A 27,152-nucleotide genomic window follows, 5' to 3' on the forward strand; every position below is an offset into this window, starting at 1 on the left:
TCCTGCCAAGTAAGACCAGCATTACTGGAGAGAATGGAGCTCAAGGTGGGTAGCCCTATGTATGACATGGAACACCACCGATGCAAGACAACAATTATCCCTCTGGTGTATCATGACAGCCTTCCAAAACTCTAGAGGGGCAAGTCGCAGCTCGACGGTAGGGGCAAGGTGACAAATGCACTTGGTGGCAATTGACATAAACAACAACAATAAGAGAAGGCTGGGCCTGCCAACATAAGGCTTACGACATGGTCATGACAAGAACATATAACTGATTCTTGTTGGTTGACTCCTCGATGGCGGCACGGTTGGACTGGGGAAACATGATTACCAAATGTCGACTCACTTGTGCTTCGGAGAAAGGGGGAGAGAGGTTGAAGGACCAACGATGGGTTTTGGTATTGCAGAGCAAGTCTTGGAACCCTTGCCCCAAGTCCCCAAGCATTTGATAAGTTTTTTTTTTCTCTCTTCGACTGGAAAGCCTTCGTCAACAGGACAAGAACCCAGGCGGGATAACGATCAAGTCCACCCCTCTTGGCCACACAGGGCATTCCCTCTCCCCAAAAGACATGCACAACAATCCGCGAAATGTGGTGGTTCTGCCGACTATTTCACACACTTTCTTTTGGTTCGAGTATCTTTCCCTCATAAGTGCACGCCAAGTTGAACCCGTTTTTGCCCGAAGATTTTTGCTACCAGCGACGATCATAATCTACCATTCCATGACCTTTTCGCGATGCTGTTCCGCCGTTTTTGTGGAAAAAGGTTCATCGTGTTTCGATGACCGATGACCTTGTGATTGAACGTTCGTGTGGAGGGGGGGGATATCCTTCGTTCATGCCGACACCTGATGATTTGTGGGAAATCTACCACGTAGACTCCTTGGGGGCAGCAGCGGCAGCCTCGCCAGCAGCGGCCCAGTCACCAGTGGGAGCGGCGCCAGCGGCGGCCCACTCGTCACCAGCACCGTCCCAGTTGGTGCCGGTCTGGGCACCAGTGAAGCCGGGAGCCTGGGCGTCCCAGTCACCGGTGGCGGGGAAGCCGGACTCGATGGCGGCAACACCCTCCTCCTCGACGCCAGGGAGCTTCTCCTCCTCGACCTTCTCCTCGGCCTCGGCCTCGGGGTCGCGGTCTGTTCGCGCACACGCTGGTTAGTCTCGTGGATCCCTCTTATTGTTCACTTTCTTCACTCATCCTACACCTCGAGGAGCGGGGGCAAACATACAGAAGTACAGGTCGACCATGGTGTCCCAGGGGGTCTCGCGGTTGTAGATGGTGCCGCGGAGGCGGAGGACCTCACGGGCGAGCATCCACCAGACGAGACCGATGGAGTGACGACCCTTGTTGTTGGTGGGGATGGCAACGTCGACGTACTCGGTGGGAGAGTCGGTGTCGCAAAGGGCGATGACGGGGATGTTGACGTAGGAAGCCTCCTTGATGGCCTGGGCATCGGTACGGGGGTCGGTGACGATAATCAGGCGGGGCTCCTTGAACGAGCGGGTGATGTAGTTGGTGAAGGAACCGGGGGTGAAGCGACCGGCGATGGCGACGGCGCCGGTGTGGGCGGCGAACTTGAGGACAGCGCGCTGGCCGTAGGGACGGGCAGAGATGACGCAAATGTCGGCAGGGTTGTCGACGGCGGCGATGATGCGGGCGGCCAGGACAATCTTCTCCCTGAAGCGCGCAGAAAAGTCAGCCAACTTGCGCGCCGGTTTCGCCTCTCCCTCCCGCTCGATGAGTTGCCGGGGGCAGCTCGAGCGCTCGCGGTCGTCTCTTACCAGGTCTTGCCAACGTTGATCACGTTGACACCGTCGGCACGGGTCTTCCACAGGTAGGGCTCCATGTGAACCTGAAGGTTCTTGCTTCCCAGGTGGGCTTGAGCTGCGAGCAGCATCTCAATGTCCTGGGAAGTGGCATTGAAGATCGAGGGCAGGTTAGCGGGAGCCATCTTGGGCGATTTCGGTCTTTTCTTCCACGGGGAGACGGTGTCGGACGGTGGTGGTGCGGAGGGGAAGAAAGGGAAGACTGCGAAATCGTGAAGTTTCGAGATCGCGACAAAAATTTGACAAAATTGCTCGGTGCGGCCAGGTGCGACTGTGCGATTGCTTGCCCTCATCGCGCTAAGGCCTTTAGCGGGGCACAGTCAATACGTACCGTTTTCGGAGCTCCCTCATCCACTCTGCACGTGACGCTTGCGCTAGCACGCATCCAGCGATGGCTCCAGTCTGCTGAGATAAGTCGGATATCCACTATGTTTTACCTAAGCCATGCGGAAGACTGGGCCTTTGGTTCGGGAGTCTGGAGAAAAAAATAGGGCGACTCTCTACGCAGACGATCGTGTTGAACGGAAACTGTCGCCGCCATGCCTCCCAGATTACAGAGCCTGCAGCGGCTAGGCACCGCCACCTGTGAGCTCCAGGTCTTCCTCAGTATCTATAGGAAGAAATTGAATAGCTAATTGATTGTCATAGTGTGCCTGCGCCCGGCTGTGAGGCCAGCAACCCCGAGTTTCCTCCCCATCATCCAAACCGCCAACCTCTCCCTGCGCGAGAAGAAGCGCAAGGCGAAGCAAGATCCTTACCGTCACCAACAGGCGCTGCAGCGCAAGGCCGCGAACCAAAAGAGGCAGAGCGAGATCCAGGCGGAAAAGGACGCGAAATGGGGTGACCCGATCCACGGCATTCCGACCCCCTTTGTTGAATCGTTCGACTCGGCTGGTCAGGCGTCCGAAACGAAGCTCGTCAAGGACGACAATGGCAACATCCTCTTCAAGCCCCGCCCGCTTCCGACGTCCCCGGGTCTTCTCAATCATCTCGTCACCAGGGACGAGCTCGAGCACGTGATACAGAAGGCCTACGCCCTGACGAAACCCATTAAGAGCGAGGACAGGGACTACGTAGACCCTGCGACAGAGAAGCTGGCCGAAAAGCAGCACAAGCAGGACCATGCCAGGGCGGTCGAGGCTCTGAAACGCATTCTGTCGATGGAAAATGCCAACTCCAAGATCCGCCTGCACACCAACATTAAGAGATGCGTCGACACCTTCGGCCGACACAACACCGACAAGATCGTGCAGCAGAAGCCCAAGTCCGCTCTCGTGGACCCCAACGCCCCGCCAGCTCCCGAGAGAGCCGGCCCCGACACTGGCAGCTCCGAGGTGCAGATCGCGATCCTGACCGCCAAGATCAGGAAGCTGGCGCAGGAGCTCTCGCAGAACCGCGGCTACAAGGACAAGCACAACAAGAGGAACCTGAGAGTGCTCTGCCACCGGAGGCAGAGACTGCTCAAGTACATGGAGAAGAAGGAGAGAGGAAGCGGGCGGTGGACGCACCTGCTGGAGAAGCTGGGCTTATCTCCCGCGACGTACAAGGAGCAGATCAGCTTCTAGACTAAAAGGGCGAAAAAGGGAAGGGCGGCGGAGGCGAAGATGACATGTGTAAAATTCAGACTTGTAATTGTCCTCTATGTACACTATAGCGATCGGTAAAGATGCTGATCTCCACGTCATGAACCTGAGCTACCTCCTTGCGCCGTTGTGACCTGCCATTAAACGAAGAAACTGGTATTCTACAAAAGTACGAGAACAGGACTGCTGCCAAACACACAAAACTCAGAACACGCTGATGTAGTTGCCAATCCGGTCCTTCTGGTTTTGGGCTATGCACTCAGCGATCCAGGTGATGTTACGGATTTCCTAACACGTCATTAGCTTGGTTCTTGTTTCACGTTGAATGTGGCATTCGTCTCGTACCTGCTCACGAAGCCTCACCCAGGCGTACACAATAGCGAATGTGAACTGCTGAGTAAAAGCGCTCTTGGAAATCTCCATCTCCTTCTGGTAAAACATGTCCTCCAGGCTTTTACCGTCAGAGCTCGAGCCGCCACCCAAGTTACCGGGGCCCGAAGGGCCGCCACCGAGGCCAGCAGCCTCGAAGAAGCTCTTGTAGTCTGCAACGCCGTCGACCGCGAGACGGACACCCTCAAAATCATCTGCCCTAGAGAGCATCAGAGTTCCCTCAGGGTACAGCTTGCCGAAGCTGGGGTAAAGCTTCTTGCGGTCGTTCTTGTTCAGCTCGGTGCCGAATGAGTTGAGCGTAATGTTGATCGCACGACGGTCAGCCTCGAACTCGAGAATCTCCGACATGATATCAGCCGTCGGCGAGCCAGCCATATCCGGGTGGGTGTTGACAAAGTTGTGGAAGTCCTCCAGGTAGTTCTTGTACAGCGTGTTTCGGACGATCTCGATGTTCAGCTCATCAAGGTCCTGATGGCTAAGGCTGCCCTTGAAATAGGCGGCGAGGGGCGTTTCGATGAGGACGCTGTTGTACAGTTCTTCAATGTTGGTCGCGACGCAAAGAACGGGCATCGTCTCGAACCAGCCAAGCGGGTGGCATCTCTCGAGAAGCTCGCGGGTGTCTCGTTCGTGGAGGGTGCCGGTAATCAGCAGGGCGACGTTGTCGATCATGTAGCCGTACGTCAGGTAGTCCATGAACTGGGCAAGGGCACCGACGGCGTTGGCCCGGACATAGCGAAACTCGGAGACGAGCTTGTCGGTTGTCTTCGCGGCGAGAGCTGACGTCGAGGGGTTGGGAGGGAGGTTGCCGAGGAAGTCGCCGTACGCAGGACCGAGTTGCAGCTTGAGATCTAGATATCCAAGTCAGACATGCATCGCGTCGGCCAATAGAGGAGCACTAACCATCGATGGTCTCGCACTGCGTCAGGTTGCTGTAGTTGGAGCCGGTGAGAAGGCCATTCCTGTAGCCACGGACAATGCCCTCAATGTAGCTGCAATCGGTCAGTCACCACCCGCGTGCACGTCACGCATCAGGAGAACAGGACCTACCCGGTGTTGACGTTGAAGAAAAGACCCTCCATCTTGACGGGATTGTGGATGCTCGATTCGAGGGAGCTGGAGATAGGTAGTGACGCCGGGTCGTGTGGAGGCGCAGACGGAGATAGCTGTGGTCGTTGACTTAAGGACTCTCTCTCTCTCTCTGTCTCTCACAGCCAAACCAAATCAAATCGGCTCCACGGCAGCCAACCAAGTACCTAACACACGTCAGCCTCCACCACTAGCCATTACGCGCTACAGCCACGCACAGATCCACTGAGGCGGTGCACACGCTTCCAGTTTTTTTCCATCTCTCTCCTGCCGCACACCGGCGAAACTGATTTTACGCGTTCCGAGCTATCCCACTTGCCAATTGGGTGTGGGGGCCCGCCCAAAGGTCTGCAGCGTCGAAAAAAAATTGGTGGAGCTTAGATCAGAAAAAAAATATTTCCAAACCATCAATCCGCTCTGGAAACCTGCCTCCGCCGACAACAACATTCACACCCACGAGCGGAGGAATTCACCCGAGGGAACCGACAGGCTAGATTTGAAGGGTTTCGACAGTATTCAACATGTCTCTCTTCGTTCTCGCCGAGACGCCGGCAGGGTACGTTTTGATTTGCAATAAAAAATAAAGAGTGGCAGAAACTTGATCGAGGCTAACAATACAACTAGCTACGGTCTGTTCAAGGCTGCCGACAAGAAGCTCCTGAAGCGCGATGAGCTCTCTTCGGGACCTACCTCTTCGGAGAAGATCAACGAGATGTAAGTCGCATTCCCGAAAAGTCAATGGCAGTCGGTTTCCACGAAGCGCACGAGACAGCGCACACGCGTTGCAACTCTGTGGGCCCAATCGCGGAAATTGCTGCGTGTCGGTGCGAAACAAGCTGACTGTTGCAAAGGCTCAAGTTGAAGTCGTTCGTCAAGTTCGAGAGCTCCGCCATCGCCGTCGAGGAAGCCGCCGGTCTCAAGGAGGGTCGCGTCCCCCCGTTGCTCGCCAGCCTGCTCAATGAGATCAAGGACGAGAAGAAGGCTACCATTGCCGTCGCCGACCTGAAGCTCGGCACCGCCATTGGCAAGCTTCCCGACCTGAACATCCAGGCTGTCTCTGAGGCCGCCTCCCAGGACCTTTTCCGTGCTGTTCGCGAGAACCTGTCGTCCCTCATCCCCGGCCTTACCACCGAGACCATGGACCGCATGGCCCTCGGTCTCTCCCACTCTATCTCCCGACACAAGCTTAAGTTCTCTGCCGACAAGGTCGACGCCATGGTTGTCCAGGCGATCAAGCTGGTGGACGATCTTGACAAGGAGCTCAACGTTTATGCTATGCGCACCAAGGAATGGTACGGCTGGCACTTCCCCGAGCTTGCCAAGATCCTCAACGACAACCTGGTCTACGCTCGCCTTGTCGTTGCCGTTGGCATGCGTCAGGACTTCAACGAGGCCGACCTCTCCGACATCCTCCCCGAGGAGCTCGAGACCCCCGTTAAGACCGCTGCGGAGATTTCCATGGGAACTGAGATCACCTCCGAAGATTTGGAGAACATCCAGCTGTTGGCTCAGCAGGTCATCACCTACTCCGAGTACCGTGCCTCGCTCTCCAACTACTTGGAGACTCGCATGCGCGCTCTTGCTCCCAACCTGACCGCCCTCGTCGGCTACCTCGTCGGTGCTCGCCTCATCGCTCACGCTGGTTCCTTGATCAGCTTGGCCAAGGCTCCCTCTTCGACCATCCAGATTTTCGGTGCCGAGAAGGCCCTTTTCCGTGCCCTCAAGACCAAGCACGACACACCCAAGTACGGTATCATCTACCACTCTTCCCTCGTTGGCCAGGCCACCGGCAAGAACAAGGGAAAGATCGCCCGTTCCCTCGCCGCCAAGACCGCCCTTGGTCTGCGCGTTGATGCTCTCGGCGACCTGGAGAACCAGGACGACGAGGAGGAGCGCAGCATCCTCGGCCTCACCAGCCGCATCAAGCTCGAGAACCTTCTCCGCAAGCTCGAGGGCAAGCCTCTCCTGCCCAAGGGTGTCGGCGTTGGCCCCGACGGTCAGCTCACCACCCCCGGTGGCTTTAACCTGAAGGAGTCCCGCAAGTACAACGCCGACGCCGACGGTGTTGAGGACGCCGAGACCAACGGCAAGTCCGAGAAGAAGTCTAAGAAGCTCATCCAGGTTGTCGACGAGGAGATGAAGGACGCCGACAGCGACGAGGAAGTGGAAGACGAGGAGATGAACGATGCCAGCGAAGAGGAGAAGAAGAGCAAAAAGGACAAGAAGAAGGAGAAGAAGGACAAGAAGCGTGTCTCTATCGCGGCCGAGACTCCGGTCAAGGAGAGCAAGAGCGTCAAGGGCACACCCGCGAAGCTGAGCGAAAAGGAGTACGAGCGCCTCGCTGAGGCGGCCGGTGTCAGCGTGTCCAAGTTCAAGCGCAAGTTCGAGCGCGGCGACGTCCAGCTTGGCGAGGACGGCACGCCCGTCGTCTTCAGCAAGAAGGAGTTGAAGAAGCTCAAGAAGGGCGAGGATGAGGCCGACGAGACGCCGATCAAGGCTGCCGACGGCGGCAAGAAGAAGCGCAAGCACGAGGACGATGAGACTCCCAAGAAGGAGAAGAAGCTGAAGAAGAAGCGCAGCTCCCTCGGCGCTTAGGAAGCCAAGCGGCGTCGTGTTTCTTACTCATAGACGGCACTTGGGCCTCATGTGCATCACAACATATTGTTCAATGCGCTGTATGATACCTTGATCTCTCTGGCCGGCGTTTTGGGATGGACCTTGGGGGGCTTATATGGTCTGATCATTGGATGGGCATAGTTTCTCTTTTACTGGCAGGAAAAAATGCATGTAATTGCTTGTTGAACGTTGCTCTTGTTTGTTTGCCTATTCTCTCATGACACGTCTCCCCGTGAATATCTCCGCGCAGCGCCTACATCGACCCTGGTTTCTAGTCTCAACGACTTTACCGAACCTGGTTGATTTGTGAAAGACAAAATGCCTGGCCACTCTTTCTCTTTCTTCGTCTCACATACTTGGTCATTCATCATGTGGCATCTCCATGTTCCGATCCAGCCCCAATACCATTTCAGAACATCATACTTAGGCTTAATCATGTTCTTATTGCTACTGAGCTTGTTTGATTGGGCCCAACCAGCTAGCACGAACTCTTCACCCAAGCTCAGATTATGAGGCAGCGGCGAGTCTTTTCGTCGCGGGTGCAGATAGGAGGCTTTCCAGTCCTCAAGTTGCAGCACTTGTTCAAATCAGCATCGATGGAAGCCATGGGGATGAAGATGTATACTTACACGGTAGCCGTTAGGTCCAGGGCAGTCACCACTAGTGAAAAGGGATGCTATGTTAGCTATTGTGCATGTACTGGAGCGGATGACTCACGTGGAGTATGTGCCACTGCAGGAAAGACTATCCTTCTGACAGTAGCCGTTGCTGTTGCAGTCCGGGTAGAAGCAGCACTTGACGTCGTCCGGGTCATCGGGGCAGAGATTGGTCTTTGTGTATCCGTTGAGAGATTTGCACTTGTTGACCTTCTGACAAGTGCCGTAGATACCCTATGAAGCCATGTGGATGAGTACGAATGCATACTGACCAAGTCAATACATGGGAGAGGAGTGAGACGGACCTTGCTGTCCTTGCAGTAACTGCCGATGGCGGCGAGAGCGCCGGAGAAGAAGAGGACCGGGACGAAAACGGAGACCTTCATAGTGATGGCTGATTGGATGCTAGTGTTGGATTGAGTAACAAGATAGAGCATGCGATGGTTTGGGCTGTGAGCTTGTCTGTTCCTCCCGAGGGAAGAGCGTTTCTTTTATATCTGCGACGATCCTTCGGGTCTCCTGTTCTTTGATTTTCCAATGCAAGCCAATCGAAACAAAATTTCCCTGGGCAACTGACAATACCGCGAAGAACAATCGATATCTTGACCGGTTGACATCTAGAACGCGCATCCCTCTGCTGCAGCAGCAGCTAGGATCAACCTTCCAAACTTCGGCGTCTAGACCGATATAGAAGCCCAATAATGATTCTCAGCTGAGTCGACGATGTTGCTATTGGCTCACTGTGTTAGTTCATGGCCATTCGAGCAACACCTCCGGCCCGTATGAGAAGCCTGACAGGCTGAGTTAACGGGCGTTTGCACGAGACAGTGTAGAGACACACTGAGGCGTTTAGGTGCATTAGGTTTCCCACAAGATTAGTGCAAATTTGGAAGGAGGTTTATTGTCGGAGAAGGCCTTGAGATAAATTGCTTACACGGAGTCGGGGTAATGCCGAGTCTGAACCATGTTCAATAGTAGAACGCGGCTTCAGCTGAAATGCAAGCTGAACCCCCCCCGGACGACAACCGCCAATCGCTTGCAACACTGCTATGAATAGGTGAGTAGTGTAGTTGGACAACCCCTCAGGGAACCTTGCCACACACATCCAATGTCTTTGGCAAGTATGTTGTAATCCGGTGCATAGATGGAACTAGTCGACCCTGGCCAGCTTTAGCGCGTTACGAAGTGATGCAAGCCAGAATGAAACATCCATCTATTCCTGGAGATGAACACTGCCTTGTGCTTCTTTCCGGGAACTGGCTGGCATCGAACGCCAAGGGGGTGGTCGATGACCTTGACGATGGTACCTCGGTGAGCGACCCCACACCGACAAGCGAGGCACGTGACATCTCTCAGGTGATCCACGTGATTCCCGACGATGAACGCTGCAAGAGCAACACCACAACGCAATCCTCACGAAAGCGCGCACCTTGGCCAGCCCTCGAGATCTAGACCGTGCAGCTCGAGTCGCCAGCTGGCAATGGACGACCAACGGCATGGAAGCTTCCCGCGACCGGACCTGCAGAGCCCCGAGCAGCTCGGCAACGGCCACAACGGCCTGGACCTGGACGTCGACCGTTCAGAGCAGTGGATGAACGATTACTATGACCGCCGAGCCACGAGAACTCATGGTCCGAATGGTGGGTGACGATCTTTCCTCCCGTCCAACATTCAGGTCCATTGCCGGAGTCTTTTTTTCCCCTTCTTTTTTTCGTCCCTGAGCTCCGCCGCCGTGACACTATTTAAGTCTTCCGTTGGACAGCTGCAAGTACATTACGCCCACCCACAGTTATCTGCTAGCTTCTCGTACAAAGCAAGTCGTTTGGGCTCTGGCCAAATCACAGTGAGCTCTCAAGCGTGTCGTTTGTCGTCGAATGAAGCAGACAGGGGTTGGTCTCTCGCCAGCAGGGGTCTCATTTCGGCCCCCGTTTGATGAGAGGAGAGGCAGGTCTGGCCTCTTCATTTCAGCCCAATGACAAGGGGTCTCTCTCCCTTTCGTTTGCTCTCATTCCCCTCACGAAATGAAGCAGCCGAAACAAGGGCCGCTCCAGCACTAGCTCCCCAGCAGCGCTTGCGTGTTTTTGGGGAGTACTTACAGAGAGTTATTGAGCAAACGCCTGGGCGCAGGAGATTGTTTTGAGCACCGGGGCCATCCGCCGACCCCGCCTGGTTCATGCGGCCCCAGCCGTAGACTTCAGACGATTTCCCAAGCGGGATCCTGGCCATATGGCTTGCGTCTTGCCTGTTTCAATCCATGGTCAACGAAACTGCTGACTCATTCCAGGCAGCTCGCATCCCGACGATCATATCTCCAGCGACGGCGAAGCGTTCCCCCCGCAGCGCGTCGACTGGGAGGCCATGAGAGCCAGTGCCAACATGGAGGAATATCTACGGAATGCGCCGATCCCAGAGTACTCGGACGAGGAGGGCATCAGCATGCCTCTCGATGACCTTGGCGAGATATCCGGCACCGACACTAGCGTTGAGGACGGCGAGAATGGGGACCTCGTCGGGGACCCTCACGAGGAGCCCGATTTTGACCCCCTCGCTGCCGGTCTGAAGGAGATTTCCAACCTGGGGAAGTTCACTGTCAGCAGCCACAAGCAGGGCAATGGCGTTGAGCAGCTTCGTGACGACAGCCTGAAGACGTACTGGCAGTACGTGAATCCGGCTCCCAGCGCATCCAGCACTCCCGAACGAGAGAGTACTGACCGACAGCAGATCCGATGGGCCTCAGCCTCATAAACTGACGGTATACTTCATCAAGCGGGTCGGCATCAGAGACATTCGCTTCTTCGTAGACTACAGCGAGGACGAGTCTTACACGCCCACCAAGATCATCTTCAAGTCAGGCACCAGCGAGAACAACCTAATCCAGTTCGCAACCATGGAGATGTCGCAACCATCCGGCTGGCAGAAGGTCCCAGTTGCCGGCGCTGGTGGCGGCCCTGACGGTAATACGCTGGTCTCGTACGTGTTCCAGATGCAAATACTCGAGAACCATCAGAACGGAAAGGACACACACCTGCGGTCAATCAAGATTTACGCGGCGGATAACGATGCCCCCAATGTCGATGTGGATAGTACGAACCATGTGAGTGCCTATGATGTGTAGTTTGTGAATGGGCTACGCGACTGACGAGGCTGTTTAGAAGATTGTGAACGCGGAGGTGGATGATGAGGCGGAGGTGGGGCCCGCCGACCCTTGGGACCTCTCCGTGCTCGAGGCCGGCCTGACCATTCCCGATTTCATGAAAGAACCTGAAATTCGATGAGGAACGACAGAGCCAAAGCCCTAGTTCTCTTCTGAAGATCTGGGCCGAGAATGACGACGAGAAGGAGCCAGGTTGTGATGAGCAGCACACGTTACTGCAACTTATTCCTACTGTAATGATACCCCAAAATCGGATGCTGAAAACGGTTACACCGGGGCCGGGAGTCTGGCGACGGCACGGTCATAGACCAAGGCTGCACGTCCCAGGAAAGCCCTCAGCATTCATATGGCCAACCTCTTGGTCGGTCTCTTGTATTACCAACCCTATTCCCGCATAGTTATGAACGACTTTCACACCATTTTCTTGCGTCTACAACTTGCTAGTGTGCCTGGTCAGGCGGCCCCCCCAAGTTTTCCTGCATCGCACATCTAGCGCGAGCGGCTGAGGTCTGCGGCCAGTCGCATGGCACCATCAACAGTACCCCCTGCAGCAGGACCGGACGAACCATGTCCGATTCTGACAGTAGGAAGTCTGCACCAAAGGGGGTACACGTGATGCCGTCTTTGATATCCCGGGTTTTCAGCCATGTTCACCATGGTTGCGTACTCCGCCGCTGGAGACAGTCGACACCAACTCTGAATTGAGGAAGAGGCTCATGACAACGGATCACCGACCGCCAGATATATAGACACGATGGCACAAGAGGGATCGTACCGCTACCAACCGCTGCCGCCCATTGCAGAACAGGGCCGAACCCCGCCGTTTACACGGCTGCTTTTCCTGCACCCCGGCTCGGGGGAGGACCCCTTCGAGGCGCATCTGCAAATCGTTAGCATCGAGGATGCACCTCCCTACGAGGCGCTGTCTTACACCTGGGGAAAGCCCACTGACGAGTCGAGGGACTACATCTGGCTGCAAGGCCACCCCTTACCCATCAAACCGAACCTGGAGGACGCCCTGCGCTCCCTGCGCCTGCCGACACAGGTGCGCCGGCTATGGATCGACGCCCTCTGCATTGACCAGTCGGACCTAGATGAGCGCTCTCGTCAGGTTCAGTACATGAGGCTGGTTTACAAGCATGCCGCTCGAGTGGTTGTCTGGTTGGGGCTCAAAACATCCGGGACTAAGGAGGCGTTCTTGGCTGCGGAACGGCTCGCAAGGATCAGAGAATACACCCTTCCCGGCCCGAACAACGAGCAGCTCGATCCCGATGCGGTGATGGAGTTGGCGAGCAGCATGGTAAACGATCTACCAGAGACCTCCATGGCCCATCTTAATGAGGTCTTTGAACGTCAGTACTTTAATCGATGTTGGTGTGTGCAAGAAGTCGTGGCATCGTCTTGGGCAATCGCCAAGATCGAGGACCTGGAGATGTCCTTCTTCGATTTGATCGCTTCACTAATCACCGTCGGGGGTTGGAAAGGAGAGATCTCGATACACCGGCCCTACGAGTTGTGGAACCTGATCCTCATGCGACGACAGCCGACCACCACCACCCAGAGACGGCCCGAGGTCGAGGGCTCCATCGGATCGTTCCTCGGCCTGCTCGATCTGACGCGGACGCTGCAGGCGACGGACGACCGCGACAAGGTGTTCTCTCTCCTGGGCATATGCGACGAGGGCCTGAACCCCGTGCTGGCGCTGACGGAGGTGCTGGACAATAACGACAGCTGGCGCATTCGACTGATTCGCCGGGGCCTCACGCGGGTCAACGAGTTCGTCAATGGGCTCGCGCCGGACCTCAACTTTGGTCGGCCGCGGGCCCTGCGGCCGGACTACAAGCGGGAAACAGTGCTGGTGTACTGCGACCTGACGCGGTTCCTCGTGCCTAAACAACCGAGGGTTCTCGATGTCCTCGACCACGTGCAGCACAACGAGGACCCTGGAATCGGGGATTACCCGTCGTGGGTGCCCAAGTGGTTCGGCCGGAGGACGTGCTTTGTGTTCAAGGGGGCGTATCTCGCCGGCTTTTGCGACGGGCATTTCCGGTACTTTGCCGAGGTCCACGACATACCGATCCGCGAGGAACCCGTGCGACCCAAGGTTCTGTCCCTGGACGGGTACAACGTGGACGCGGTGCAGAAGACGAGCGAGACATTTGCGTTCGGGTGGGGGTCGCGGGAGACGGCGTTGGCCATCATGAACGCCTGGGAGCAGCTCTTTGGTGTGCCCATCGCGCCCAGGTGCGGGAGGGCGTATCGGGATGGCGGGCTGCTCGATGTGGCATTCTGCAAGGCCGTCCTGGCGGGCGTCCTGGGGTCTATCATCGGTTACAGCTCCCTCCTCACCCAGAAGCATGGGGGCCTCAACCCACTCTTCGACGACCGCACGCGGAAGCCCCGCGAGGAGCTCGACGAGGAAGTCCGGGACCTCGCGGAGACGTTCCTTACGCAGATGGCCGAGTTTGGCCCCCCGCCGACGGCAGACCAGTTTGGGAATCCAGAGCGGGAAGAGAAGCTGCACACTTTCGGGTCCGGCGCGCGGACGTACTCGCACAACCGTAGGGCGTTTGTGACCCGCGATGGCCGCGTGGGCATCGGGCCCCAGATGATGCAGCCGGGCGACGAGGTTGTTGTGCTGTTTGGGGGCCGGATGCCGTTCATTGCGCGGCCGAGGGGCCATCACCGGCTCTTGGTCGGCAGCTGTTACCTGGTTGACGACGAGTTGATGTGGGGGAAGGTGACGGAGAAAGTGAGGTTCAATCGCGGTGGCCCTCAGCGGGTGACTTTTGAATTCCATTGAGTTGCGGTTGCGCATGGAACCGACGGCTTTCCGTCCTCGCCTTACGGTACGGCACCCCGAAGGCCATTGGCAGATCGGATCATCCTTTTTATCGCAGCGGTACCGTCTTGTCCCGTCAAAACTTGTTCATTCACTATCGGACCGAGCGAGCTTCTTCCATCGAGGTCCCCTCGCCCCTCACTTCTCATTTCTGTCCATTTTCACGGCCACCGCGAACCCACAGACGTCACTCAGGCCATGGCTGCCGAACATCGCAATCTCAAGATCCTCCTCATCGGCAAGGGCGGCCGCGAGCACGCCCTGGCCTGGAAGCTCACGCGCTCAAGGTCTGTCGAGCATGTCTACGTCGCGCCTGGAAACGCCGGCACGGAGGCGCTTCCGAAGGCCTCCAACTGCCGAGACGTAGCGAGCGATGACTATCCTGGGCTCATTCGGCTGGCGCAGACTCTCGGCATCGACCTTGCTGTCGTTGGACCTGATGACGCCATTGTGGGTGGACTGGGCGACCACTTCCGGGAGAGTGAGTTCGGACTGTCTGTTGACCGAGGATACATAGTGATCTGACCGAGCCTCAGATGGTATTCCCTGCTTCGCCCCAAGCAAGAGGGCGGCGGTTATCGAAGGCTCCAAGGATTATGCCAAGGATTTGATGTACAGGAGGGGCATCCCTACCGCTAGCTACAAGACTTTCGAAAAGACCGACTATGAAAAGGCCAAGGAGTACCTGAAAAGACTGGGCCACAGGGTCGTCATAAAGGCGGACGGTCTTGCCGCCGGTAAGGGCGTCATTCTCCCCGAGACGGCTGACGAGGCACGGGAAGCCCTCGAGGATATCATGCTCAATGGCAAGTTTGGTAAAGCTGGCGAGACGGTCCTCATCGAAGAGTATTTGGAAGGCTACGAGATCAGTGTGCTCACCTTCACTGACGGCAGGTCGGTCCTGTCGCTCCCTCCCGGCCAAGATCACAAGCGGGCCCTCGACGGCAACAAAGGGCTGAACACGGGCGGCATGGGCGTGTACGCACCGGTTTCGGCCGTGTCCGCCGCGCAGATGGCCGATATTGAAGAGACCATCATCCGGCCTACCATTCGTGGACTTGAGCTGGACGGTGAGTTCGCCTGGCTCCTTTGGCATACTTGCGCCTGACTCGTGGCTCACAGGGAGGCCATTCAATGGCATGCTTTTCACGGGAATCATGATGACGCCTTTGGGGCCCAAAGTGCTCGAGTACAACGCCCGGTTCGGAGATCCCGAGACGCAGAGCATGGTACTCCTCCTCCCAGACGAGGCCTTGCCCGAGCTCCTTCTCGCGTGTGTGGAGAACAGGCTTGCCGACGTCAAACTGAGCGTGTCTTCCGGGTTCGCTTGCAACGTCACCGTAGCGGCAGGAGGGTATCCGGAGTCGTACCGTACGGGGGACACCATCCAGATGGACGCCACTCCCGAGGGTAAGCTGACTTGATGTTCGATGAAAATGCGGCGCTGACACCTACAGGCGTGCACGTCTTCCACGCAGGCACCGAACGAGTCAGCGGTGAACTGAGAACGGCGGACGGTCGCGTCTTCTCCGTAGCGGCGACGGGAAACACCCTCGAAGAAGCAGTCTCATCCGCCTACGAGGGAGCCAAAGGGATCCGCTTCGAGGGCATGTTTTATCGCAGGGACATTGGAGCAAGGTGAGTCGGGCCCGGGGTTGGCTGTCGTGAGCGTGGCTGTCATGAGCGCGGTTGTCATGAGCATGAGCATTTATGCTGACATTCTCTCAAGCTCATTGAGTCCAGTATCCTGGGACACTCATTAAACCTGAAGGATTGAGCTGTGGTAGCTAGCTGTCAAAGCCTTCTTAAGCACGAGATGACCCCTTTGTGCCGGTTGATAGGAGGTAGAAGCGAATGCAAACCAATTGCCCAATACAGACTGGCCCTATATACAAATTGTATCCTGCACTATCCAGGATTCGACCCCAGATTCATGCTGTCGGGCTCAGATGACATGTCGCTTAGGGGCAGTGGTGGGAAACGGGAGTGAAACACGGACAGCCACTGACGCATCGACGAGGGCGACTGATATAACCAAACCTAGACCTCTCGCGTATGATGTCATGCAGCCGCTATTCTCATAGTAAACATCTGTTAATAAACCCCCAATAGCTAAGCTTCGGCAAGCGTGAATCGTGAATTACGCTCGATGTCAGTCAGGCAGCTGGGTTCGTTCGACTTAAGAGGAACAAGAAGAGCGCGATATCAACCACAACTGTAACCAACTCACGATGCACGTGTTCGTTGTGCCAGCGTCACCTAAAACGGGGCAGGCCACGATCCGAGCCCTCCTACACGACGCATCCCGTCCGTCCGTAACGGGGGTTTACAGAGACTTGGGAAAGGTGCCTGCCGAGTTCCGGGACCATCCGCAGTTCACGGCCGTCGAGGGCGACGTCGCCGATGTCGGGACCCTCTGGCTCGCCGGCGCGGACGCCGTGGTGACCATCACGCCGCCGCTGTACTCCGACGCGGAGCCGCTCGCGAGGGCGCGGGAGATGGCGGCGAACGTCAAGTTCGCCGTCGGGCGGACGGGCGGGTCTGTGAGGCGCCTGGTGTACGTGTCCAGCGTTGGGGCCGGCTTGGAACATGGCACGGTAAGTTTTGAATGACGGGAATTCTTTTTTTTACAGCCAGCTCTGGAAGGGGGAGGTTTGACTGACGAATGCACAAAACGCAGGGCGAGATCAAGACGAACTACGAGGCCGAGCAGGCCCTCACGGGCGCCGCGCCGGAGGTGGTCTTTGTCCGGTGCGCCTACTTCATGGAGAACTGGTCGGCGGCGCTCGAGACGCTCAAGGCCGAGCCGCCCTTCTTCCACTCCGTGGTGTGTCCCGAAGACTTTGAGATCCCCATGGTGAGTACTACTCCACTGGCAAAAAAACATGGCACGGAACGGCAAGATTAAAGAGTGTTCTCGCCCCGGGTTACTGATCTACAAGACGTAAAAAGGTATCGGTGAGAGACGTCGGCCAGACATGCGCGGCGCAGGCGCTCGGCGCGGGCTCGCCGCTGCGATACAACCCTCACGTCTTCGACCTGCAGGGCCCGCGGTCGTACTCGACGCGGGACGTGCAGAGGGCGTTCGAGGCGGCGACGGGGAGACGACGGGTCGAGATCAGGATGGTGGAGGACGGTCAGCTCGAGGGGTTCTTCGCTCAGGTCTTCCGGGAGCCGGTGGCCGGCATGTTTGCAGAGATGACGAGGAGTTTCCTGCCGGGCGGGATCATGGCGGCGGATGCGTACGAGGGGACCGACGTGCAGAGGGGGACGGAGACGCTGGAGAAAGTTGTGAGGGAGATGTTGGCGGATTAAGACGATGTTAATGAGACTTGAAGAGGGTATGGTTAGATAGTGGGAGGGAAGAGGAGTTTCGGGCTTGATGACTGGTAGTGAGGTACTTAGGATGTTCAACGGGTGAGTTCTTCAACAACAACAACAAGACCCGCCTTGCTAGCTCAATCGGTAGAGCGTGAGACTCTTAATCTCAAGGTTGCGGGTTCGACCCCCGCGTGAGGCTCAAATCCTCACCGCGATTGGTTCAGCCACTCTTACGGGTTCTTCATTTTTCCTTTTTGGGGCTGTTTTAATGAAGGTGCTGTTGGTTGGTTGGGTTGTCCCGGGTTACTTACTTACTTTACCTTGATGTGCAAAGAGGCTGCATTGAGTTTTCCACGTCTGGATCCGATATATTTTGTCTATTGTTCAACCGCTTCAAGTGCATCCTCATCTTGCCCCAGCGACAGACAGATAGATGGGTTGTGTTTGAAACCCCCGTTGGCCTTCTTTTCCTGGTTGGGATTATCGAGCCGGAGCCGAAGCCGATGTTGGTCGAGCCGAAGGGAACAACATTCAGCACCGAGGATATAAAATCCAAGTCTCCCAACGACAACACGCGTTTTTTGCCTTGTGAAACAATCGGACTCTCTTCCCTCTTCAAGTTGCAGCACCGACGATTCCGAACTCAGCCAGTCATGTCCCCCTTCCTTACCGCCACCGTAATCCAAGTTGCGTTCATCTGTGTTACATCTCGGCTTGGGAAGTCAGATATCTCGGAGTCTCCGTCTCACCATTCGGCTCAACCCACAGTCGACGCTTGTAGGGGTCTCTCCCAGCGACGATCCACACTGCGAGCCTAGGGCCATCTTTCGGCGAAGCGTCGAGACCCTGGACGTCAGCCAGTCATGTAGTTGCCCAAGCGACTTCGCTGCCAGAAAACGAGGCTCTTCAACAACAAGAAGCAGACTGGCGTTTATCTCTGTCCCATTCTCTAATCTTGCATTGAGGTGAGCGATATGCTAACTCACGACATGGGCCAATCCCAGATTGGAAGAACCGAATTGTAGATTTTCGTAACATGGCCGGACGGACCCCAAGCACGTCTTACCATCCCAACACCTAGTGCTGAGCCTGGAGATATCCTACCGTGAGAAACCCGCGGCGGGTAAGATGCGGGAGTGCAAAACCCCATACAACAAGCTACATACATGGGTTCTCCCGCCTAGCGGCCGGACCGCCCCTTGCATCCATCACGCCCACGATGGCACGAGCTTCCCGTTGGTTTGGTGGCTTGATGCCCTAGACCATTTCTTACCTCGCCAAAGTCTCGTGTGACGACTCCCTCCTCGAGTCTTTCTCGTTCCGTTCCCGATCCACACAAGGGGACTTTTGTCCCACGAGCCCCCTCCCCCGTCAGCCCGCCGGCTCTCTCATCAGAATCCCATGCTCGGCTTGAACTACCATCCTGAGCGGCTCGACAAGCGGGCCCTGTCAGACTTCATATGAACTCAACGTCTGCCCTCCCTCAGAGAATTCCCCTCCCATCTCTCGCTATTTTCTCTCTCTCACCCTGAAACTGCATCTTTTTAAACCAACCTCAACCTATGTCTGGGGTGCAACATGGCGATCGCCAAGAGCCAAGATAGTGATTCCGACGCGGTTTCGCAGATCAACATGCCACCCGACGGGGAGAAGGGCCAGGCAACGCCGCCCGCAAGCGACGGCGAGCCGGCCCAAGGGGTTGCGGCAGAGCTGGTCATGGACCAGGGCGTTGCCGCCTGGCTTCAGGTCCTCGGAAGCTGGATCCTCTTCGCCAACACCTGGTAAGTCGTCTCCAAGGACAGTATCAAAATCTCCCGTCCGAAAAAACGAATTTCACGAGTAGTCGAGCTGACGCTCCTAACCTTCCCAAGGGGCCTCTCCAATTCGTTTGGCGTCTTCCAGGCCTACTACTCCAACGAGCTCCTCCCGGACACCAACCCCTCGACCATTGCGTGGATCGGCTCTATCCAGATCTTCTTGATGATGCTCATCGGCGTGTGTGCCGGCTGGCTTCTCGACGCGGGCTACCTCCGCTTCATCCTCGTCTGCGGCACCACCATGACGTCCCTGGGTCTCTTCATGCTCAGCCTGTGCACGCAGTACTGGCAGATTCTCCTTGCGCAGGCCTTCTGCGTCGGCATGGGCAGCGGCCTGTTGGGACTGACGTGCGTTGCCGTGATCCCGCTCTACTTCCAGCGGAGGAGGATGGTCGCTACGGGGATCGCTGCTACGGGTAGCAGTTTGGGTGAGTTTTCATGGCGGGCGTGCGCACGTGTGTGTATGCAGATGTTGGTGATCGAGGGGCTGTTTGCTGATGAATCTCTCAAAAGCGGGAATCGTCTATCCCATCATGGAACGGCGGCTTATCGCCTCCATCGGGTTCCCTTGGGCCGTGAGGGTGTTTGCGTTCATCGTGACGGGCAGTCTGCTGGTCTGCATCGCCATCATGCGCCTCCGGCCGAACCTCAAGCGCCGCGGTGCCCTCTTCCGCCTGAAGCACTTCCAGGACGTCCCCTACGTAACTTTTTGCATCGGTAAGCCTCCCGAGACTCGTCTCATGATCTCCTGTCATTTCTGTCCATCGTCCCTGTGTGCTTACGACCACTCGCCAGCCTTCGCGTTAATGATCGGCTCCGTCTACGTCCCCTTCTTCTATGTTGACGCCTACGCCATCCGCCTCGGCGTCGACCCGGACACGTCCTTTTACATCCTCAGCGCCATGAACGCCGCCAGCCTGTTTGGCCGCCTGGCCCCGAACTGGCTGGCCGACAAATACGGCGGCATGACCATTATGCTGCCCTGCTGCCTTGGCTCTGCCGTCGTTCTCTTCCTCTTCCGCTTCGCGCACGACCTGCCGGGCCTCGTCGCCGTCTCAATCGTCTACGGCTTTGTCTCGGGCGGCATGGTCTCGCTGCCGCCGGCGACGATTGCGAACCTGACGGACGACCTTTCCGAGTACGGCACGAGGATGGGCATGGGGTACACGATCGCGAGCATCGGGGCGCTGATCGGGAACCCCATCGGCGGTGCGGCGCAGAAGCCGCGGGGAGACGGGGCGGCCGAGGTGCAGAGGGAGTTCCAGGGCACCTGGATCTTTGCCGGAGGGTTCATGCTCGCGGCCGTCATGTCGATGGTGGTTTCGAAGCGCTTACGGGTTGGATCGGTCCTGAGGGGGAAGTGCTAGTTGCCTTGGGGCGAATGCATTCTGGAAGAAGACTCGTATATATATAGTACGTATAATCAAGATCGTGCAGACCTCCTTGTCCTCACTCTGGAGTTGAACATCGTGTTTTTCTCGGTGTAGAACGCACAAACTTTGAGTGCCAAACTTGCAAGATTGATGCCCCTGCTGTCCCATTTTGCTAATCTGGACGTTGAAGCTCAGCAACACCGTCATTGACTTGCTTCTCTAGTCCAACAAGCGTTGTGTCAACCAGCTTTGTAAACTCTCTCCATCTGTCGTGGTCAGTTTTGTAGCCGCCTCCTGCAAAAGAAACGACTATAGCGGACACACAAGCATTTGAATCCTGTTGCCTGCATCTGCCACGCCGCTGGTGCCCCGCCTCTAGGAAGCACTGCCCCAATAAGCAAGCATTTAAGGCGTTCTCGTCTGCATTCTCATCGTATAAAGGTACGGTCCGCCCGCCACCTGGATGTAGTCTTCATCCACAACATCAACTTCATGTTCAAGAGCATGATGGAATTGCCGGCAATTGTAATTGATAACGGGCACGTGGACATCAACAACCCAAGACAACAAAAGAACGCATGCTGAGAACTCGTGTCGTAGATCAGGATTTATGAAAGCTGGTTACGGGGGCTATCAAACACCCTCGACATTATTTCGTAACTAAACACTGAGACCTCGCTGCATCACCTCTCTCCTAACTTGATCTACCAGCCACGATCGTTCAGTATCCCTCCAGGACATCATTGAACATAGACACAGATGAGTGGAAGGTAGGACGGGCTAGCACTGCCGAAAGCCTCCTGAGTCCCAATGTGTTTGCAGTCAGTTGACAGGCCGTCAGTCGGTGTACAATGTCGGCCACGCCGTTAACCTCGATCACCCCCACGGATCCCTCCGCCGCGCCCGTCACCCAATCGATGCAGGGGGGTACGTGACGAACTGGGAGGACGTGGAAACCGTCTGGAAACACATCTTCTCCGAGCTGGGAGCCTCGGTCCCGCTGTCCCACCCGATCCTCATGACCGAGCCAGTCCATGCCCCCGACGGTCAGCGGTAGGCACCACACTCCTCCCTCCCATAGAGCGGCTACCTTCTTGAAACCATCCCCATCCTAACACGGAACAACAACATCACCAGCCAGCGCCTGGCATCCCACGTCTTCGAGTCCCTCTCCGCGCCGGCGTACTACACCGCCGTCCCCGCGCTCCTGGCGACGTACGCCGCCAACCTCCCCACCGCGCTGGTCGTCGACTCGGGATTCGCCGGCACCGCCACCGTGCCCGTCTACGAACACACGCCGATCCGCGAACGCGCCCGCCGCAACGACGTCGGCGGCCAGGCGATCGACGACTGGCTGCGGCTGAACCTGACGACGGGGGACCCCGGGCTGGAACTCCCCTCGAACAGCGCGTGGGAGGACGTCGTCCGGCTGTTCAAGTTTGAGCGGTGTCGCGTAGCGCAAGATTTCGAAAGGGAGCTGACCGGGTGGACGAGGCGGAGGGAGGCCGGCGACGGAGAAGTGTGGGAGTTGCCTGACGGGGGGAAGGTGAAGCTCGACAGGCCGCTGGGATGGCTGGCGGGGGAGGTTCTGCTCAACCCTGGGATTCTGGGGCTGGACACCGGCGGACTGCAGCATGATGTTCTCAACGTCGTCAGGCGGTGTGACGGGAGCCTGAGGGACGGGCTGTATGGGAATATCTTGCTCGTGAGTGGACTGAGAGAGGCCGGGAGCCACGGTGGGATATGCTGACTTCGTCCCAGGCTGGAGGAAACTCCCTATTCCCAGGGTTGGGCAGCAGACTGAGACGCTGTCTCGAAGAAATCGAGGACAAGGGGACCAAGGTGAACGTCGTCGCCCCGCGCAACAGGGCGTACTCCGCGTGGGTCGGAGGCTCCATGCTGAGCGAGCTGTCCGCGTTCAGGAGCATGTGCATCTCGAGGGCGGAATACGAAGAAGTCGGCCCTGGGATAGTCAACAGAAAGTGTCTCTGATCCTTGGACGTTTTCACCTTTTTCTCCCCTTATCTTTTTGTGTGCGTGTGAACAAATTGTAGAATAATAATAATAATACGGGAGTAAGCGTGATCCGCTGCTATTTCGTCATAGAATTCATCATCAGCGCCGGTGTCGTGCTGTGGGATCCAACAGGCTGCTGGGCGCGCAGGTCATCGTCGCCTGGTATCATACATGCATATGACCGTCTCCCCCCGTCTTCCTTGCGCCCGTAATAGTAACAAAGGCATGACAATCTGCCATCCAAATACAGATCGAGAAGGGCGAGGGCGAGAGAACCCTCTTGCTCCTTGAGAAAAATCAAAATCGCTGCCGTTACGTTCGTCATTTCGAATCCGACCCCCCCCCCCCTGCCCCCCTTAATCCGCCGAAATTACGATTCTTTTTTCATTACCTGCAGCAGCATTAAACCCTCCATGGAGAGTTTTGGGCGTTTCTTAGTACATCATAGTCATTATCTGCTGCTGCTCCCGCAGCCGCTGCGCGTTCCTCTCGGCGAGGATCATCTTGACCCGCCGCCGGCCCGTGTTGATGAAGTGGTACTGCGGCGGGTACTCCTGCTCGACGGCCTGCGGGTAGGTCCAGTAGACGAGGAAGGCCAGCACCATGTTGCCGAAGCGGCCGGCCGGCGTGAGCCTGGGCTTCTTCCGCGCAAAGTGTCGCCATTCGAGCGTGAGGATGATGTTGCCCAGGACGTTCAAGAGGCGGAAAGCCCTGTTCCTGTGAGTTGGGGTGGTCGACAAGAATGGGGATGAGAGTGAGAGACGACTTACATGTTCAGGATGATAAAGACCAGGGTCACCGTGACCCTCCTGTCCAAGGCTCCGTCGACGCCGTCTTCGATGTCCCTGACAAGTATGTACAGAGGCAAGCACCAGAGGCCGAGTATCGCGGCTTCTAGTACGCCGGTGAAGTGATATGTGCGCTTGTGTTCGCCCCTCACGACTAGAAAGGCCAAGCACCACCATAACAAAACGAAGTTGACCTGCTCGAGTCAGAAAACAAGGCACCCCGCGTCAAGGAACACTCTCCCGCAGGACTTACGATAGACGACACCAAGATCAAGGTCTCATCCCTGAAGTATCTCCAGCACAGCGCGGCGGCAACGATGCCGAGACTCAGCTGGATCCAGCCCAGGACGAAATACGCGAGGAGGACGTTGTTGTAGTGGCTATAACAGCCCTTGTGGAACTCGGGCTGGTTCGGCGCCGCGGTGCCGGCGACGGGATACCCGCACCAGCGGCAGATCCACACGCTGGCGTAGTTGCCCAGGGCCACCTTCTTGCCGACGGCCAGCTCGTCCTCCTGGTAGGCGCAGTCGACGCACTTACTGGCGAGCGGGTAGCGCGGGTGGTTGTAATCGGCCCAGAGCAGGTTGCCGCGGGTCGGGTCGTACTTGAGGCAGATGTAGCAGTGCGCCAGCAGGGCGAGGCGGAACTGCTCGCCAAAGAGGTCGCGGATGGTCTGCTTGGTGAGGAAGTTGCGGTAGAACCGGCACGTGCGGCGCAGGTTCTCCAGCTCGCCGAACTCGAGGTAGTCGATGATCATGAGGTGGAGCTCGGGCGGCAGGTCCATGAGGCTGTTGCCCGTCCTGGGGCCGAGGCTGCGCGAGCGCCGACGGGGGTCCAAGGAGGCGACCTTCTCGATGACCGAGTCACGTCGGGAGCGGGATGTGCGGGGCCGGGGGCCGCTCTGGGGCCGGATCGAGGCGTTGTCCTTGCCGGAGATCTGCTGCTCGAGCTCGAGGGGGATGGGAGACTCGAGAGGCGAGGGTACGTACTGAGCTGGCGAGGTGGCGACCGAGAGGTTGAGCGGCTGGGGGGTCGGTGAATTGGGATGGACCTGGGGCGCGAACGATATGGCAGATGGGGTGAAGGAGGGAGAGAGCTGGGCCGCATTGGATGAGTGAAGCACGGCCGGCGCGGGCGACAGCGGCGACACGGGCTGGGATGGGTTGCTCGGGACGGTGAGGGTCTGGGTGGTGATGTTGTTGGTTAATGTCTGGGCGTCAGAGGTGGACGAGCTGCCGGTCGAGTGAGGGGTGAGAGCTTGATGATGATGAGGAGATGCTTCATCGTGAGTGGGCGGCTGGGCGGATGGGCCGAAAGTGAGGGTAGGGAGGACATGGGCTTGGGGCGTATGCGTGTGAACAGGCGATGAGGCCGATCCCGACCCCGGCGCGGTCGTGACGACGGGCGGCGGCGACGTGAGCGGCACGGCGGCGTACTGGGATTGAGACGCGGTCGTGTGAGCCGGGAGTTGGGCCTCGAGATCGGGGTGGTCGTCGGGTGAGGGCGCGGGCGCGGACGCGGGTGCGGATGCCGGTACATTTGTGGCGGTCTCGGCGCTGGTGGACGAAGCGACCCAGGATGGGGCCGACGACGACGAAGCGGCAACTGGGGAATCATGAGACGAATGCTGATCTCGCTGAACCTGCCTGCGGACGCTGCGGGCGGCACGTGAGATGCCTCTGCCGAACGAGCGGACGACGTCGTCCATGGCGTGGCCAGGCAGCACGTACGAGGAGGTGTTGGACGGGGAGGAGGATGAGCAGGCCTCTATATTACGGTGGTGCACCGCCGCCGCCAGCGGGATATGCGCCCGTCGCACGACGCACGCAGGTGATGCGGTGTTGGCGGGCGGCTGGCGACCGGGGATCCCCTCGTCACGGGAGGTTGAAACCGGTTGGAACCGGGCGTGCTACAGAGAGGACCGATGTGAAACGGGTCTGTAAGTCGTACCGGAAATACTGGGCGCAAAGATGGGGCGAGGTGCCGAGGTATGGAGTCGACGAGAGGGTGAGAGTTGAGGGTGAGAGTTGAGGGTGAGAGTGAGAGTGAGAGTATGATCTGAGTGCGATGAGTGAGTGAGTGAGTAAGTGAGTGAGTAAGCTGGGTTGACGAGCGAGTGATGGGTCGTCTGGTTTTGATCTTAACCAACGTCTGCAATCGTAGCCTCGGTGGCCGTAAATCGATAGGACATTGTTCTGGCTAAAGGAGGGGTGAGGGAGAGGGAGAGGGAGAGAGAGAGGATATGGATGATAGTAGGAGGAGACGGGGGGAAGGGAGAAGGAGGGGGACGATGGAAAAAAAGAGAAGACGAAGGGGACGGGGAACGGCGGTGGAGGATGTGATGGAGTGTTGATCGGTCTGTGATGTGGTAGCCCGCCTTGGGCTCTTTCGTTTCTTCTTCGTTTCCCTCTTGTGACCAGCGGGCCTGATCCGACCTGGTGCGATGCAGGGTTGCCTTCTCGCTCCTCGAATTTGGGGTTCCCGTCCGGGTTTGACGCAGCAAGCAAGCAGGCAAACAAACAAGCAAGCCCGAGGTTTTCTTTCCCGGGGACTCAGAGATGCGCGCGGTAGTTACAGAGTGCAGTAAAGCGAGAAGAGGAGGAGGAGGAGTAGGAGGGGATCATCAGGACTCGAGTCAACTCTGGGCTGGTTTTTGCCTTTGCGCAAAGACACTGCAAGTGGTCTCACCTTTTTAGAGGCACATGCAACGAACGGGCTGGAATGGTCGACCGCCACGCAGCGATCGGAGACAGGGAGAGGCGTACGAACCATCCATCCACTGAGCGAGAGAAAGAGAGAGAGAGCCCCCGAGACGAGACTTGGTACGGCGCGCGTGTTCCGGCGCAAACGCGGTGGAAATGGTGCGCCGCCTTGGAACCGGGTTCGAAGAGGGGCGAAAGGGCCAATAGTGCAGTCTAGTGACCCGAGGGGTACGCAACCCAAGGGTTGGCGGTGGGTGATGAGCCAAGTACCTCGGCAGTCCAAGAGGTCGTGCAAAAGATGGTCCCCGGGGGGAAAAGCTCGAGGTGGGGTTCCGGTCTGTGGGCTTCCGTCCAGCGTTCAGGGCCGTCCAAAGGTCGAATGACAGTGGGATGGGCGTTTGCTGATCGAGTCGAACAAGCTCTTGTCAAGCTGTGTCTGATGTGTAGTGGGGACTAGGTAGTAATAGTTGGACGAGGGATAGGGAGAGAGAGAGAGGGAAGAAGAACAAAGAACAGAGAGAGGGAGAGAGAGAGAGAGAGCCGGAGAAAAGTTGGTTGAGTGTCCAGAACTATGAGCCAGAAAATCCCCCCAAACCTTGTCTTTATGATCTTGTTTTTCTACTATTAAGCCGTGGAGGACCGACCGACTTGCCCTGTGTTGCCTGGTAAGATTGATCTGTACGGCCCACGCAGAGCGAGGTAATGCCAAGCCAGGAGGCCTTACAGCATGCACCGTGGCACACGACATCACCTTGGGCCGCTCAGATCAGGCTCGGGGGTTGTCAAAACGTGGCCAAGCATCTCCATGTCCATCTTTAGCAACATAGGGTTGACGGTGTTGGACTTTGGGTGCATCGCATGTTTCGAGTCCTAGGGGTTATGTGTCCCCCTCCTCTCGCCTACCTGTACTTGCTCCTCTCGTTAGGCTTCCCTACCACCACCACCACCACCACCACCACCACCACCACCCATACCCATCCATGCT

At 57.3% G+C, this 27,152-nt stretch overlaps 11 protein-coding genes across 11 annotated transcripts; 7 read left to right on the forward strand and 4 right to left on the reverse strand.

Annotated features, from left to right (window-relative positions):
- Positions 1–866: 866 nt before the first annotated feature.
- On the reverse strand, positions 867–1,948 carry CH63R_10919 (40S ribosomal protein S0; the record flags this gene model as incomplete). Its single annotated transcript, XM_018305893.1, has 3 exons — positions 867–1,132; positions 1,226–1,674; positions 1,779–1,948. 3 exons carry the CDS (start codon positions 1,946–1,948, stop codon positions 867–869), a joined length of 885 nt encoding a protein of 294 aa, XP_018155317.1.
- Positions 1,949–2,362: 414 nt separating this feature from the next.
- CH63R_10920 (Ribosomal protein S15) lies at positions 2,363–3,388 on the forward strand (the record flags this gene model as incomplete). The annotated part of the gene is made up of 2 exons (XM_018305894.1): positions 2,363–2,408; positions 2,472–3,388. The coding sequence occupies 2 exons, from the start codon at positions 2,363–2,365 to the stop codon at positions 3,386–3,388; spliced, it is 963 nt and encodes a 320-aa protein (XP_018155318.1).
- Positions 3,389–3,610: 222 nt separating this feature from the next.
- CH63R_10921 (V-type proton ATPase subunit D) lies at positions 3,611–4,875 on the reverse strand (the record flags this gene model as incomplete). Its single annotated transcript, XM_018305895.1, has 4 exons — positions 3,611–3,694; positions 3,752–4,644; positions 4,697–4,785; positions 4,844–4,875. The coding sequence occupies 4 exons, from the start codon at positions 4,873–4,875 to the stop codon at positions 3,611–3,613; spliced, it is 1,098 nt and encodes a 365-aa protein (XP_018155319.1).
- Positions 4,876–5,403: 528 nt separating this feature from the next.
- Positions 5,404–7,477, forward strand: CH63R_10922 (NOSIC domain-containing protein; the record flags this gene model as incomplete). Its single annotated transcript, XM_018305896.1, has 3 exons — positions 5,404–5,438; positions 5,507–5,596; positions 5,734–7,477. The coding sequence occupies 3 exons, from the start codon at positions 5,404–5,406 to the stop codon at positions 7,475–7,477; spliced, it is 1,869 nt and encodes a 622-aa protein (XP_018155320.1).
- A 734-nt stretch (positions 7,478–8,211) lies between these two features.
- Positions 8,212–8,591, reverse strand: CH63R_10923 (Glycoside hydrolase family 24 protein; the record flags this gene model as incomplete). Its single annotated transcript, XM_018305897.1, has 2 exons — positions 8,212–8,388; positions 8,460–8,591. 2 exons carry the CDS (start codon positions 8,589–8,591, stop codon positions 8,212–8,214), a joined length of 309 nt encoding a protein of 102 aa, XP_018155321.1.
- Positions 8,592–9,532: 941 nt separating this feature from the next.
- Positions 9,533–11,429, forward strand: CH63R_10924 (Anaphase-promoting complex subunit 10; the record flags this gene model as incomplete). The annotated part of the gene is made up of 4 exons (XM_018305898.1): positions 9,533–9,794; positions 10,439–10,811; positions 10,876–11,248; positions 11,307–11,429. 4 exons carry the CDS (start codon positions 9,533–9,535, stop codon positions 11,427–11,429), a joined length of 1,131 nt encoding a protein of 376 aa, XP_018155322.1.
- Positions 11,430–12,062: 633 nt separating this feature from the next.
- Positions 12,063–14,111, forward strand: CH63R_10925 (HET domain-containing protein; the record flags this gene model as incomplete). Its single annotated transcript, XM_018305899.1, has 1 exon — positions 12,063–14,111. One exon carries the CDS (start codon positions 12,063–12,065, stop codon positions 14,109–14,111), a length of 2,049 nt encoding a protein of 682 aa, XP_018155323.1.
- A 237-nt stretch (positions 14,112–14,348) lies between these two features.
- Positions 14,349–15,792, forward strand: CH63R_10926 (Phosphoribosylamine-glycine ligase; the record flags this gene model as incomplete). Its single annotated transcript, XM_018305900.1, has 4 exons — positions 14,349–14,631; positions 14,687–15,220; positions 15,273–15,560; positions 15,608–15,792. The coding sequence occupies 4 exons, from the start codon at positions 14,349–14,351 to the stop codon at positions 15,790–15,792; spliced, it is 1,290 nt and encodes a 429-aa protein (XP_018155324.1).
- Positions 15,793–16,381: 589 nt separating this feature from the next.
- On the forward strand, positions 16,382–17,465 carry CH63R_10927 (NmrA family protein; the record flags this gene model as incomplete). Its single annotated transcript, XM_018305901.1, has 3 exons — positions 16,382–16,747; positions 16,831–17,007; positions 17,103–17,465. The coding sequence occupies 3 exons, from the start codon at positions 16,382–16,384 to the stop codon at positions 17,463–17,465; spliced, it is 906 nt and encodes a 301-aa protein (XP_018155325.1).
- Positions 17,466–19,049: 1,584 nt separating this feature from the next.
- CH63R_10928 (Major facilitator superfamily transporter) lies at positions 19,050–20,655 on the forward strand (the record flags this gene model as incomplete). The annotated part of the gene is made up of 4 exons (XM_018305902.1): positions 19,050–19,252; positions 19,343–19,716; positions 19,802–20,005; positions 20,084–20,655. The coding sequence occupies 4 exons, from the start codon at positions 19,050–19,052 to the stop codon at positions 20,653–20,655; spliced, it is 1,353 nt and encodes a 450-aa protein (XP_018155326.1).
- A 2,456-nt stretch (positions 20,656–23,111) lies between these two features.
- CH63R_10929 (F-box domain-containing protein) lies at positions 23,112–25,173 on the reverse strand (the record flags this gene model as incomplete). The annotated part of the gene is made up of 3 exons (XM_018305903.1): positions 23,112–23,388; positions 23,448–23,659; positions 23,719–25,173. The coding sequence occupies 3 exons, from the start codon at positions 25,171–25,173 to the stop codon at positions 23,112–23,114; spliced, it is 1,944 nt and encodes a 647-aa protein (XP_018155327.1).
- Between the last annotated feature and the right edge of the window lie 1,979 nt (positions 25,174–27,152).

The sequence above is a fragment of the Colletotrichum higginsianum genome, assembly GCF_001672515.1.
Source record: "Colletotrichum higginsianum IMI 349063 chromosome 7 map unlocalized unitig_7, whole genome shotgun sequence".
Taxonomy (NCBI): Eukaryota; Fungi; Ascomycota; class Sordariomycetes; order Glomerellales; family Glomerellaceae; genus Colletotrichum; species Colletotrichum higginsianum.